The sequence below is a fragment of the Podarcis tiliguerta genome (assembly GCF_965153285.1).
Source record: "Podarcis tiliguerta genome assembly, chromosome: 6".
Lineage (NCBI taxonomy): Eukaryota > Metazoa > Chordata > Lepidosauria > Squamata > Lacertidae > Podarcis > Podarcis tiliguerta.
Genome location: NC_139539.1, coordinates 43,650,738 through 43,665,630, shown reverse-complemented (window position 1 = coordinate 43,665,630; position 14,893 = coordinate 43,650,738). Strand labels below are relative to the sequence as shown.

Below are 14,893 nucleotides of genomic sequence, written 5' to 3'. Positions count from 1 at the left end.
TGGTTTGGTTATTTATGTAAGAAGCCTTATATTAAGCAATATAGTGCAGCCATAATCATTATTTAGAGGTCAAGAATTTGTGCGCTACAAATTCTCCCCACAGTTTGCTTTCACCACAATTGAGTGCCAAATTTACAACAGGGATTAATTACATTTAAGGTTTGCCAGAATCAGATTTTAAAAAATATATAAAACGAAAAGACTTTACACGACCTTAGGATTCCTGAATTGCTTTAACTGTTGTATGCATCAGCACAGCAATACTAAACTGTAGTTAAAGCAAGCCTTGGAAGGAAGGCAGAATGCACATGCAAGAGGGGAGGAAGAGATTACACCAGCCCTGGACTTTTCTTGATGTGTTTATATCAGGGTTTGAGTATGAAAATGTTTTATCTGACCTGGATGCTTGTACATCTTTTAAGTGTTCTGCATTACAGTTCACAATTTGACCATGGCTTTTTTAATGATAGACTGTGTATAAAGCCACATTTTAATGAAAAATAATTTGTAACCTTTTCTATATATGTCTCAAGGCATTGATGTGAATATAAAAGATAACAGAGGCCTGACTGCTTTGGAGATTGTGAGGGAGCTTCCATCTCAGAAAAGCCAACAAATAGCAGCTCTCATTGAAGGTAAGTCACTTGTGCAACAGGGCTTCCACTCCCCCTCCTCATCCTCCCACCCCAAATTTGGCTCTGGCAGGAGTTGGGAGAACCCTTAGGGCAGTGTGCGAGTAGAGGAGAGGAGTTGTGATTCCATCTGGCAAGCTGCATTGCTTGCACAGAGAGGACGATTGAAAGAGTGTGACGTTGAATTCCACCTAATATTATTGTACACATGCACAAAGTGTGGTGACTTAGACTAACTGAAGCAATTTATAAAGTTTTGGGTTGTTTAGTGAACTCTAATGCGGGTCTGAAAACTGACTTCTAGTAAAAGTGTGTGTGGTGTATGATGAGTATTAAATTTGATTATTTAGCACTTCAGTTTTCCTTATCCAATTTCAGATGCGTATGACTATAATACACCTTGTAATTGGCTCTTGACGTGCTGTTGATGGAATTGGCATCATTAACTTATGCCATCAATGAGAAAGCAAGGCCAATAGAAGCATTTGTTTCTAGACATAATAGGCTTAGTACTATTTGACTTTTTTGTCAAATTTGTAGCATCCAAGTATAATGAGCACATATTAAATTTGTCAGTTCTGAATAAATTAAAAGTAAGCTGGTATGTTCTCTGTAAGACATCTACCACTGCTGCTTCTACATATTCTTCGTTTCTACAGCTGACTTGCACTTTTTATTTTTTTCAGATTGCACAACAGGGAAGAAGATTGCAAAAGCAGAAGAGAAGACACCGCCAGCATCAGCTACCTCTACTGAAACTTCAGTTCGTGTCCCCCAGGGTAAGAAATTGGGTGGAAAGGAAAACTTTAGTTGTAGTCAGTACCTATTATAACACATGCTCTTGCAGGGTGTATGAGAGGCATGTCTCATACTACAACAAGTACTGAAGTAATTTTATTGAGGTTGTTGTGATTATTTGTAAACATGCCATTTTCTACAGTCTATACAGATTTTTGGGGCGGTACCTATAAATCCAAGAAGGATGATTTTTAGCACCCACCACCAGTATTGCTTTATTTGTTGAATAGTTGGTATAAAGAAAGGTTAGAACCCAAGAGGCTGAATTTTTGTTAATCTGCATAGCAATAGGAGAATAGGAGAAGACAGTTAAGTTAAATTTGTGCAGGTGGCTATTTCACTGAATGTGATATTGCACCCATGTTTGCTTGTCTGGCACAGTCATTTAGTACACTGTTGCTTACTACCCAATGATATTATCCTTGCTTCTCTTTTATTCCCTTCTCCCTTCATCGGATCTAATGTTCTTTCTGTTTAATTTCTGCAATCTGGTGTCCCTATATTTTGCATGTTTTCTGGGCTCTTTTCAAATCCCTGTGTCCCTGGACCTTTTCCAGTTGTGCGTCAGCATGGGATTACTACAACTGTTGTTTATTATTTGTGGCTTAGGGCCCTCATATTTATGGGATCACCTCTCCTGGTATGCCCTGCAGAGGACCTTAAGGTCCATGAATAATCATAGTTTAGAGGTCCCGGGCCTAAGGAAGTCAGATTATCTTCCACCAGGGCCAGGGCCTTCTCAGTGATGGCTCCAACCTGGTGGAATGCTCTGTCCCATGAGACCAGGGCCCTGCAGGATTTAACCTCCTTCTGCAGGTCCTGTAAGACAGAGCTATTCCGCCTGGCTTTCAATTTGAATTTAGTCTGATCTTTTATTCCCCTTCCTTCCCTCCCCCTCCCCTTTTTATGAAGATTACCCACTCTGGGATCCCACAGCTAATGCTCCCCTGGCCTCCTCACTGGCCCTAATTTAGCCAGCTAGCCCTGGTGATCATCTAATGTTCATTGGATGGATTTTCCCCTAAATTGATCTTTGAACTTTGAATTTATTCACACTTTTATGTTTTTTGATGTATCACAAATTAGTGTTTTAAATTTGTTGTTAGCTGCCCTGAGCCCAGTTTTCTGAACTGGGAATGGCAGGGTATAAATAAAAAAATATTATTTATTATTATTATTATTATTTATCAATTTCTGTTTCCTCTAGGCAATGTGGAGAAAGCAGTGACAGAGCTGATCATAGATTTTGATGGAAAGCCAGATGAGTGTCCATATGAAGCCTTGTACAATGCAACATCCTGCCATTCTTTAGACAGCCTTGCCAGTGGAAGATCTTCAGACAGAGATTCAGTGAATAGGGAAGCGGAGATGACCAGTGTTAAAGTGACAGGAGTGAGGCCTGTATGTAACCTGATGTGTGTTGTCTGTTTCCTTTTTATGGAAAGTAGTCTGGGATATATCTCCAGGCCTGTGCACTCTCCACACTTGCAGTAAGTTGATAGCCTAGCTGTACAGTTTGACCATAATATTAAATAATTGCAACAGGCTTTGCTTACTGAGCAGTTGGAAGCCACTCCCTGCTGCATGTGCTACGCGTGATGTTCTCCCAGAGCTCTTGAGCATTATAACTTCATGATGTGATGGCTATCCGGATTTTGGTGAAATTCTACACCAGTATATTTGGCTGTTGAATGTGTTCACTGTAATGAATCTCTTCATGTTGCTCCTGCTACCTCAGGTTGTTCACTGAGTTACAAGGAAAGAAGCTTGTGCAGAGCATGTCCTTCATTTAAATATTATTTTTTTCCATCCAGCTTTCCTCCATCCAAAGAATGTTGAATGCCAGGCTTCTCTGTCACATTGTTAGTTCGTGATTTTAGTTTGGGAGCAAATCAATTATTTACAGAATTTGTAGATGCAATCCAGTAGGGGGAGCTTGGGGGCTTTACAGGATAATTATATAGCTTCAGTATAATTATATAGCTTCCCTGAAAGGAGTCTTGCCTAAAAGGATCTGCATTTGCTGGATCTAGTATCTCAAGGTCTGTACGGACTGTGGAGCAGATACAGTTGTGTATTGGAAGCATGCCACCTTGCCTTCATTACCTAATAGTTTCATAGAAAACTGTAGAAATACACATTGAGCAATAATGGAGCAGAGAAAAACAGACAAAAGCTAACAGCTAACTGAGAAGAATAGCACTATAGCCTAGTGCAGTCTGGAATCTACTAATAAAGCAAAGATTGATTACTCCATATCATAAGCATACAAATCAGTGCAAAAGCACACAGTGAACTAAACCTGAACATGGATTGTTTTTGCATGGGCAGTCTTTGTGTCAGACAGGCTCATCTTATATCTGGGGCAAGAAGAACATGAGATGGACACAAAGCATGGCAGTTAGATGAAGATGGGCCTATAAAAGGGAACACTGCAGCAACAATCCTGATCAGGAAGCCTTTTATACAGACCAAGGAAGAACCACATCTTCTGGCATTTTAGGCAGTTTGCTTGCTGGGTGCCTTCCATATAGCGTCTTAATTTGGTGTGTGCATGTCTCTTGCCTGACTCACAGCGGCAGGCACACTTCCAAGGGGGCGGGGTGTGGAGGGTGCCCTCCCAGGCACGGGATAGCTGATTGGGGCATGGAGCGATGCGTGCGCCCTGCAGCCAGGGGTGGAGTGAGCCGCCGATGCTGGACATTTGATGTGCTGCCTGCCTGTGACTGCCAAATGTCACCCCCCTCAGCGAAGACACCCAGGGCGGTCTGCCCCCCACTGCACCCCCCTTCTTCTGCCCCTGCTGACTCAGGTTCTATGCTCATTTCTGACCCACCCTGGCATTAATGTCTGCTGGTATGGTTTTTAGAAACATAATAAAGTTTTAGGATGTTAATGAAGCAGAATTTAAGGAAGGTGCCCAGAGCATTACTTCCATGCCAACTTTCCATGTACTTGTGAAATGCAGTATATCCAATACTGGTTGCCTGAAACTAGCTATCTAAGTCAATCATTAGATAGTGCAAAGTGCATGAAAAATCTCTCTGGTGGCACTAATGCAAAGACATATTTTACTTATTTTATTTAAAACCACTTATATACTGCCTAATATTATACATTTGTGTGAGTGCATAATGGTCATTTAAAAACAGCTAAAATACAAACACATTAAAATCAAGACAATAAAGTATGATAGATACAGTAGCAAGCATAACCAGCTAAAATGCAGTGAGTCGGATAAATGTGCCCCAAAGGCCTGAGTGAGTAAATAAGCTTTCAGCAAGCACTAGAAACACATCACGGTTGCCACTTGCCTGATTTATGAGGGGAAGTGGTTCCACAGGGTGGTGCCACAACAGAAAAGATAGGTGCCAGGCAGATAGTACATCACAGTTCCCCCGCAGTGAAGCTCTGTGTTTTGCAAAGCACTGCCATATCATCAAACATTAGCAAATTCTCTCTAGCCCGTCTAGTCATGAACTGTAACACAGTAATGAGATCATTATTTTAAAACATTAAATTGCCATCAACAGAGGTATTGAAGGGAGGCAAGGTCAGTTCTTCCAGGGCATACCTGCTGCTTCCAAAAAGATCTGAAAGTTGGGAATGAATTTGGCACAGGATACTGACAGTGGCTTTCTGTACTGTAGAGAGAGCGTCCGCCGCCTCCTGCCAAGCCTCCCCCTGATGAAGAGGAGGAACTTGTAGAGAAGCAAAGTTCATCTTCTAAGGTAAGTGTATTGTTTCCCTCTGAGGGGCTGTTATGGTGGAGGAAGTTTCTTCAAACATTTTAATAGCTTAGAAGACACAAATATTTTTTCTACACTTCTGTGATTATTATGAAAGTTAGGGTTGCAATCAACTAACTTTTACTTGTAGTAGGCCCATTGGAATTAATGGCCATGTCTAACTTACATCTATTAATTACAGTAGGTCTACTCTGAGTAAACATTAGCTGAATACAAGCCTTAGTATCTTTCCAGTACACCACCTACTTCCAACTCCATCCTCACTGTTGTTTAGAGCATCTAGATCTTTCATTCCACAACTGGCATTCTGTTAGACATGCACCTGTGGAATACAATTCTGCCTGGTGTATTCCTCGACCCTAGTTTGACAGAATATTTCTCCTTTGAAGAAATGTTCACATTAGGCACTGAAAACCCTGGTTCAGTTCAGACATGGTTTCCTGTAAATGCAACCACAATGCAAGGTGCTGGAGTTGGAAAAACACCTAGACATTTTTGATATTCTCATTCTCTGTGCCTATATATGGCCACACCAATTCAGCCCTTCCCTCTGGCATCACTTTTGACACCATCCCCTATATAGTAGTTGTATTTTCTTCAGTCCTGGTAATTAAATTTGTATACCACCTGTCATACTTGGATCTCAGGATAGTTCACAACAGATAATGTTGCAACTTGTCATTCTAAGGCAAGTGTGCTGCTACAAGATACTTACCACTTCCTGCATTTCACTAGTGCCTGTTTTACACTTTAAGGACAGTACAATAGCATCTTATGCACATTTAACTTGTGCCATTTCACCCTCCCGTGGTTGAAGCTGGCTGGTTGAAATTGCACAAATTAAATGCACGCAAGGCAGAGAGCTTAAAAGCTCTTTTTGCCCTGGGTTTTCCTGGCGTGAAAAGAGCTTTTGAGCTCTCTGCCTTGTTTACCAAGCAAGGCTCACTCAGCACGCAGGCTCTAGGATGCTTTTGCGAGATCTCACAGGGCTGTCTGAGTTACTGCAAGATCTGATGTGACCCTCCCCAGACTTCCAGAGCCAGCACACCGAGGGGGTCTTGCCCAGTAAGCAAGGCAGAGAGCTTAAACACTCTTTTCATGCTGGGGTGCCCAAGCAAACCCAGTGCAAAGCCTGGAGACGGTTGTGTGAGATCTCATGGAAACGTGGACAGCCCGACAAGATCTTGTGAGAGCATCCTGGAGCATATGCACTTACCGGGTAAGGCCTTCTTGATGTACTGGATCTGCAAGGGTAAGGGGTGCTTGTGTATAGGCAGTTCCAAGGGGGCAGTTTGTGTATATGCACCATTTCCAGAACGTAACCCCCATATAAGGTACAGTTGTACTGCATTGGTACTAAAGGACTCTGAGGGCACTGCAAAGTGTGCCTCAAATTGCAGTACTATAGCAGAAAATGGGGATTTTGGTGTGGGACATTTGAGGTGGAAGAGAAACATCATTAAGGGACTTGTGGGTATAGTTGAGGCAGAACAGCAATGGGATTGTAGGAGGAGGGAAAGTATTATCTGTCGGTAAAGAAGACACTGTAGCACTGAAGGTTATACTCCTGAGACTTCGATCTCTTAAGCATATTCCATGACCAAAAAGAGCCTCGTCAGTGACACTGCTAGCTTTTACCTAATTGCACATGCCATGTGTGTGTCTTTGTGTTTGGTCAGGGTTTTGTCAGCAAGAGGAAGAGTAGGGGAAGCACAGCTGATGAAGAAGAGGAGCACCCTTATGAGCTGCTGCTAACAGCAGAAACTAAGAAACACGCTGCAACAGATAAAAAAACAAAAGGTAAAAGCTATTTCAAATATATGTAATTAGCATGTACTGGACAGAATTAGCATGTACTGGACATTCAAACCATTATTGTTTTAGTTGGGTGGGTAGGCTTATTTTGCAGCGACTGTCTGATAAGATGCTTTTGTAAGATTTTGGTTAAACTAATTCTTCCTTGGCATCTTATTCGTGATGGAGTGTTCATTTTTCTGGTACCTGTGAAGGCTATTAGTGTCTTAACTTTTTTGTTTTACAAAAGTTTTAATTTGGAAAAATAAAGCTAGGTGGAAGTCTCTCATCTGGGCAATAAGTCATTGGTATGCAAGGATTAGTGGAACAGCTATGATCAAAGTATCTACCAATGCACCAACTTATATGGCTTCCTTTGACATAATCTGCTCTTTTTGTTGAAGCCAGCTGGGAAAGTAATTAACAAAGGAGAGAGGCAAACACATACAAACAAATCTCCTATTGACCCACCTAATGGAAATTAACTATTCCCTCATATTCGATACTTAATTATTCTGTCCTACAGGAGCCCAGCTAATGTATCCTGCATGTGATTTGATAATTGCGATGCTCTTTGAATTTTGTTGTTACAAAGCTTGCACCCCTACTACTTCAAGTGAGAGGTAACTTGAGAGCACTTCATGTGTTACATTTCCCTTTAAATATATATATATATAGAGAGAGAGAGAATATTATTGAATAGTCAACTCATAAAACATAAAATTCAGAATAAATGACCAACCCTGAATCAAATAAATTCTCTAAAAATATTACTAAAACAAAAATATTTTCAGCAGTTGACAGCATATCAGAATTGTGGGTCTATACCTGCTTTCAGTAGGAACAATATTCTAAATTACTGGTGGCACTATGCTAAAAGCCTTGGTTTGCATGAAAACTAAGCACTGCTGTTCAAAGGACAGCATGTAAATCATGTACCCTGCTCCTATGCATATTGATTTCAAAGAAAGTCTTATGTTCAGTGGGACATACAAGCAACCCCATATGTACGTGTGTTCAACTCTTGCACGACTGCATATATGTGCGGCTCGGGGAAATAAATAAACAATTCAATTTAAACTGCAAAAGGTGCAAAAATGGTCCCAAAACAGCACAAAGACTGCAAAAAATGTGTTGAAAATGGCTAGTAAGTGCTGTTGGTTTTTAAAAGGGTTTCCAGAGGTTTAGAGGGTGTTTACAGGCTTTTTGGATTATGTTCCCCATTATACATCTAGACCAGATAGATGGGAGGTGGCCTGCTCTTGGTGGGGTTACACTCCCAGCTTGGGTTCCCAGCTTAGGGGTACTTCTGGAACCATTGCTTTTGCACAGGAGGTTTCAGTGGAGCAGAGTGCCTTACATCAGCTTTGGATGGTGGCCCAGCTGCACCCCTATCTGGATAGGAATAGCCTAATTTTTGTTGTCTATACTCCAGTAACCTCTAGGTTAGATTACTGCTATGTTGGGAATCTGATGTGAGAGACCTACATAGTTCCAGTACCACACACAGGCAGCTTAAGGTCCCAAACTGCTGCAGAAGATAAAAGCTTCACTAATACAGTTCCGGACATTGATATATACCTAGGTTTTTCAGATACAGATACAGGTATATAAAAGTACAAGGAACCTCTGTCACCACAGTAATTCAAGACGTAATACAGACACCAACTCCCTTCACAATACTCACTCACTGACTAATAAGCTGGACAAGGACTGCCTCTCCCCATATGAACTGACCCAGACCCTATGACAGAGCTTTCCAAACTTTTCATGTCGGTGACACACTTTTAAGACATGCATCATTTCGTGACACAGTAATTCAGTTTTACTAGCAAACCGGAGGTTAAACGAACCCCTTTCTAGCCCTGAGAGGAGCACGGGGAGTGTTTGCATGACACACCTACACACTGCAGTCGACACACTTACATGTCACGACACACAGTTTGGAAAGCTCTGCCCTATGAAAGACATCTGAGACCCATGTCTGTGTGCCTCTTTTATCAGACAGTAGATGATGAGGATTGAATGTGGGGCAATGCTTTCCTACTGAACTATGGTCCTTCGTAGTTTCATGCAGCCCAACTTTTACTGTTGTACTGCTGATTGTAATCTAGTGTTGTGACATAGTTCCCCAATTTTGACAGTTGCCTCCAAACAACTGTCTTCCAGGTAGGATTTATGTTGCCGTTCCCCTACCCCCATTTTCTTTCTGAGCATGATCTACTCCTTTAGGTTATAAGCAGCTATCCATGTGATGGAGGAAAAGTTGACACACTGCTTTGTAGGGCTGGAAAACCACCTAGAATCATAGAATCATAGAGTTGGAAGAGACCACAAGGGCCATCGAGTCCAACCCCTGCCAAGCAGGAAACACCATCAGAGCACTCCTGACATATGGTTGTCAAGCCTCTGCTTAAAGACCTCCAAAGAAGGAGACTCCACCACACTCCTTGGCAGCAAATTCCACTGTCGAACGGCTCTTACTGTCAGGAAGTTCTTCCTAATGTTTAGGTGGAATCTTCTTTCTTGTAGTTTGGATCCATTGCTCCGTGTCCGCTTCTCTGGAGCAGCAGAAAACAACCTTTCTCCCTCCTCTATGTGACATCCTTTTATATATTTGAACATGGCTATCATATCACCCCTTAACCTCCTCTTCTCCAGGCTAAACATGCCCAGCTCCCTTAGCCGTTCCTCATAAGGCATCGTTTCCAGGCCTTTGACCTGTCTGTTTGGAACCTGTATTTGAGTGATCCCACCTTCCACAGTTGCCTCCTGCCCTTCACTTAACTGTTGCTGGCCAAGGCCAGGAATTCATAGTTCACATGTTAAATATTTTTATTTTTAAATTCTTAGGTGAATCATCTTCAGGTCCTGCCAGCAGTGTCCAGCCACAGGTAGGACAGGATTGATCCTTAATATGCATTGAAACTAAATATAATGGATATAAACAGTTTGGGAGGGAAATTTTATGTTTACTGTAGGAGCAAAAACAATTTGCAGCTTATATGCAAGTTAGTCAGTATAGGCTTAAATAGTAAAGGACTGTACATGAAGTAAGTGAAAGAAGGAAAATGCCCGTGACTTCTTCATGTGATGTATTTGCCTAGTGGGGAAAGTTGTAATAAATTATGATGGGAAGTCTAACATGTTCTTTGAGGTCTGATGGGTTATTTGGAAAATGGAATCAAAATGGAAACATGAACTCACTATTATTTACTTATTTAATAAAAAAATTATATGCACTGCAGCTGACACACTAATGTGTTGTGACACACAGTTTGGAAAACACTGTTTTATAGAGAGATACTTTACTACTGGGCTACTTCTTCCCTGCCAAGATGTACTTGTAAGCTAAGGAGGTTATGGTCTTCCTGCATGTTTTGCAGAACAAACCAGATGGAAAGCCAAGTATGGTAGCTTCCTTGATTAACTTTCCAGTATAAGCAACAGACATATCATTTATGCATGTAATATATTTGCATCCCATCTTTTCTTCCACATGCTCAATTTTATCCACATAACCAGCTTATGTACCTCGTACCTACGGGACCGCCTCTCCTGGTATGCCCCATGGAGGACCTTAAGGTCCACATATAGCAACACCCTAGTGGTCCCAGGCCCTGAGGAAGTTAGATTAGCCTCAACCAGGGCCAGGGCCTTTTCAACTTTGGCTCCGGCCTGGTGGAACGCTCTGTCTCATGAGACCAGGGTCCTGCGGGATCTGATTTCTTTCCGCAGGGCCTGTAAGACAGAGTTGTTTCACCTGGCCTTTGGCTTAGAATCAGTTTGATTCCCTCCCCCCCCCCTTTCTTTTCCCCTTCTCCTCCTGTGAAGAGGCTGCATCCTAATGTTTTAATGTTGTATTTTAATCTTTTTTAAATTGTATTTTAATCAACTTGTTTTTATTATTGGTTGTTAGCTGCCCTCTTGGCTAGGGAGGGTGGGGTATAAATAAAATTATTATTATTATTATTATTATTATTATTATTATTATTATTATTATTTAGGTTAGGAAATGTTTGATGAATATTGCTGTGGTAACATGTTCAGGAAGGTTTGTCATGACCACCAAAAAGGGAGATGTGAAATCAAATGTAACAGAAAAAAAAGCAGAAAGTAGTACGGTCAGGACATAGTACAATATGTGTGTACAACTGGCATGCTTCCTGGATTGGTGTGCAATATGGTGTCAGGCATCTGGTATTAGAGTTGGCATTTTGAGAATCCCATGCTTCCACATTCTGAAAACCATATTTTCTAATCATCATGGTTGTAAAGAGCAGCTTAGAAATAAGCATGGAGCAACTGATTTATCAAAACAAGGAGGTAGGCATTTTCAGGGGCTCAGGGCTTCAGTGATTCCCATGCTATTTTCTTTTCCCTTAACCTTGTTCATGATCTAATTCATGATCTAAACCAACGTTTTGTCCTTTTTACCCTTCTATTCCTTTCTGCCACTTGTCAAAGTTCCCACTTATACAAAGTCACATTTTGTAACCTTGGAAGCTGGATGTATAGAAAACATTTTGTACTTAAGTTGCAGAAGTATTAATCTGGGTGTAGAGTTTGCGCTTTGGCACATGTTGCTTTCATAATGGCATTGGAACTTAAATAATATAAGATCCTTTTGCAGGCCTGGCCACGAAAAGGTCAGTCTTCCCAAGATTGCCAGTGGCCACTGAATTGCCAAGCTTCTTCTGACTTTTCTTCTAGTCATTCTGAGCAATATCCAAGTCCCGAATCAAAAGGTAAGTGCTCATTCAAAGTCTTTCCAATTTCACTGAAGTGTACTTAGAAAAAAGCAACACCAGTTTTTCTGATAGCAAAGCATAGTTTGGAGTGTTAAATATGGAGCATTACTAAAACGCTTGCAAAGGTTTCTCACAAGACTTTGCTCATGACAGACAATATTTTTCTGTTTGCTGTTTTGCTTTTAGGAGATGGAAAGCACATCCACTGTTTCACTTGAACAGTGACCCTATTGTTGGGCTTCATTGCTGGCTTTGGGACAGTCAAATGTTCCAGTGTGCAACACACACTGTCAGCTGCTTCTCCACCCTCTGAATGCAGTGCTGCTAAATATTAACATTACGTATAGATACCACATTAAATAGTCTCAGTCCTTGCACAGAAGGTGGGAAGACATTCTGCACTTTTATCTCTTTCTTGCCTCTGACCAAGGCTGGATTAAAATGGTTGTGGATCCCGGTGCAGTTCCCAAAATTCTGCCCCCCTTCCTATAAAAAAAGAACACATGAAATAAGGTACCAAAAAATAAGTATTGTAGTATCTTAAAGCCTGAGAAATTAATTATGGCATGATATTTTGTGAACTACAAAATATGCTCTGAGCCTGAGGAGTTTGGCAGCTCTCAGCAAACCCCAAACTAAACCTTGATAAACAAACAAACAAAAAATACTCTGAGCACGCACAGTTTCATATTATAAACACATATAAGTCATAATTGTTTCTTGTTCACTTTCTGCCTTGGGCCAGTCACCAACTCTCAGCCTAGCCTACCTCACATGGCTGTTGTGGAAATATAAAAGGAGCTCTAAAATGGCTGCAAGGGGGGGACTTAGGGCTTGAAACCTAGGCATAACATTTTGATTCCTTTAACCAAGAGTGATATGTACTATAAAAGGCCATGTTTTTGGTCCTGCCTCTTTCTGCCCTTTAAACACCATCCCTTATTTAGCTATTAAGGACCTTTGTCTTGTAGTGAGGGTGCTAGGTGGGGGAAGGTCTTTGAATTTCAATTTTACCTATAGTGAGTATTGGAAATTGTATTAATAAAACTGTCTCTTCACTACAAACTTTTGAATAATTCATATCTGCCAATGCTTTAAATCAGGTCCTCTTATTTGATACTAGACTTATGTTTTAATTTGTTGTTAAGTGTCACGTTTCAGCAGCAGTTCATATTGCAAGCAATAGGGCAATCCACTCTGTGTAGAGGAATTTGTTAATGAGAAGCAAGCTTTTGGTGGAGTTAACCTCACTACAGAGCTCTTATTTCTCTTGCATAAGGAGGTGAGCTCAAGCCACTAGGGAAGGAAGCAGCTGTAGGGAGGAGGGGGAAATGTTTTTGAACTTGCAGGTTGTTTGCAGCTTTTATTTTTCCCCACCCAGTGCTCTGTGCCAATGGTAGGGAGTGCTGCTCTAAATAACACTTTGGCCTTTATGGAAATCTCTTGTGTTCCAGGAGTCTCAGCCTGCCCCTCTCTCTGCAGAGTATAGTTAGCACTTCTCCAAACCTTATATAGCAAGGGCTGATTGTTAGTGTTAACAGGAATAAAATGAAACGGGGCAGGCTGCCAGATTGCATAAATCAGGCCAGTGTTTGGAATTTCATAAATGCTCTGACTTCGGGTACGATCTGAGCACTCAGAACAATACTGAACTGTTCTTTTTAATTTCTCCCTCTCAGTGAGGGAAAGCCGAAGCTCTGTTTCTTAATTTCTGTGTTTGGCCTTTGTTTTTTTGTTTTGCTTCCATCTTACCGAAGACCAAAGGAGGAGCAGCAACAGCCAAGCCGATGCCCAAGATGTCCAAGTGCTGGATCAGTTCTCAGGTCTGCTGCATGGTTCTTCTCCGGTGTGTGAAATAAATGAGGACCCTTTCAGACTTATTTCTGCTGTGGGCAAAGGAAGTACCGAGGGGACTGCTATGCAGCTTGAAGATGTTGAGGAATCCATATCGGTACAGACTAGCACTGCAGACCAAAATAAAGTGGTCTATTCAACTGTCCGCCATACCAGTGACAACAAGTTGGACCCTGAAACTTTAGCACATCCTCACTTGCCACATCACCCTGGTAGTGCTGAGGAAGGAGACAAGAGCAGTGTTGTGGGCAGAATTCACCCAGGAGGCAAGCCCAGAGCAGAACTCAAACTTAGCCGTAGCTTGTCAAAATCGGACTCTGACCTCTTGACCACCTCCCCAACAGAGGACGATACTATGGGGAGCAGAAGTGAATCACTTTCCAATTGTAGTGCTGGAAAGAAAAGGCTGGAGAAATCACCTTCATTTGCTTCAGAGTGGGATGAGGTAAGGCTGACCTTGACCTTATAAATCTGTTTTCAGTGGAATGTTGTTGCAAGAGTTGATTTTAATACAGCATTTTGGAGGGTAAAAAGATTGGAGACGATGCTATTTGTCATATCTCTGTTTTACTTCCCCTTTTTGTAGATAATTACAATTTATCCTCATAAATTGAATCTGGAGCTCTGAACATAGTTGGTGCAGAATTGAGTGGGGGGGTGCTTAAAAGATTTTTAAAAATATTGTTAGAAATTCAGGTTCAGGGTGTGAATTCCCCTGGCTTGTCTGCGACTTTGTAGAATGAATTCTGTACTGCTGGGGTGGGGGTGGGGGGGGAGGAAGCTGAAAGTGCTGGAGAATCAGTTGTCACATTGGAAAAGCTTCCACAGCTTATTCTCTCTAGAATAGCTTGTAGAAAAGAGTGGGTCACATATCTAGGTCACCACTGTCTGCTTTGTATAAATGAGAAGTCATCAGTAAAGATGAGGAGTTCCTAAATACTTTTGCACAGGTAGCTTAAAGGAACTAGTTCAGAAGATTAATAGAAAGCCAGCTTTACTGTTACATGTGCAAGACCACTAACTGGTTAAACTTGCTGATAGAAAGTTGCCTTAGTGAATAACTCAGCTAAGATTAAGTGTCCCTCTTGAAGCTTCACCACAGCATTACTGAAGCATTCTTCAGTAATGCTGATTCTACGGACTCTAAAAGTAGAGTCACATGAAAGATGCAAGTATAAACTGCTTCTAAATAATTAAAAGGGGCTCAAACTCCAACTGAGGGTCAGTTTTGAGGAACTACATGTCCAGTCTAAAACGAACGTAAAGGGAATTCGCTTGTCTGGCAAATTACATCCGTTGTGAAATAATGGAGTCA

The 14,893-nt window shown here is 41.4% G+C and overlaps 1 protein-coding gene across 21 annotated transcripts in view; it reads left to right on the top strand.

Moving 5' to 3' along the window:
- The window catches only part of ANKS1A (ankyrin repeat and sterile alpha motif domain containing 1A), a 122,717-nt gene that overhangs the window by 44,012 nt on the left and 63,812 nt on the right, over positions 1-14,893 (top strand). For all 21 annotated transcript variants that reach the window (XM_083445629.1, XM_083445624.1, XM_083445625.1 and 18 more), the window contains 8 exons: positions 534-635; positions 1,319-1,411; positions 2,638-2,831; positions 5,081-5,161; positions 6,859-6,979; positions 9,827-9,867; positions 11,607-11,721; positions 13,482-14,023. In XM_083445629.1, coding sequence (XP_083301755.1) covers positions 534-635; positions 1,319-1,411; positions 2,638-2,831; positions 5,081-5,161; positions 6,859-6,979; positions 9,827-9,867; positions 11,607-11,721; positions 13,482-14,023 — 1,289 coding nt within the window. The remainder of the gene's footprint in view (positions 1-533; positions 636-1,318; positions 1,412-2,637; positions 2,832-5,080; positions 5,162-6,858; positions 6,980-9,826; positions 9,868-11,606; positions 11,722-13,481; positions 14,024-14,893) is intronic.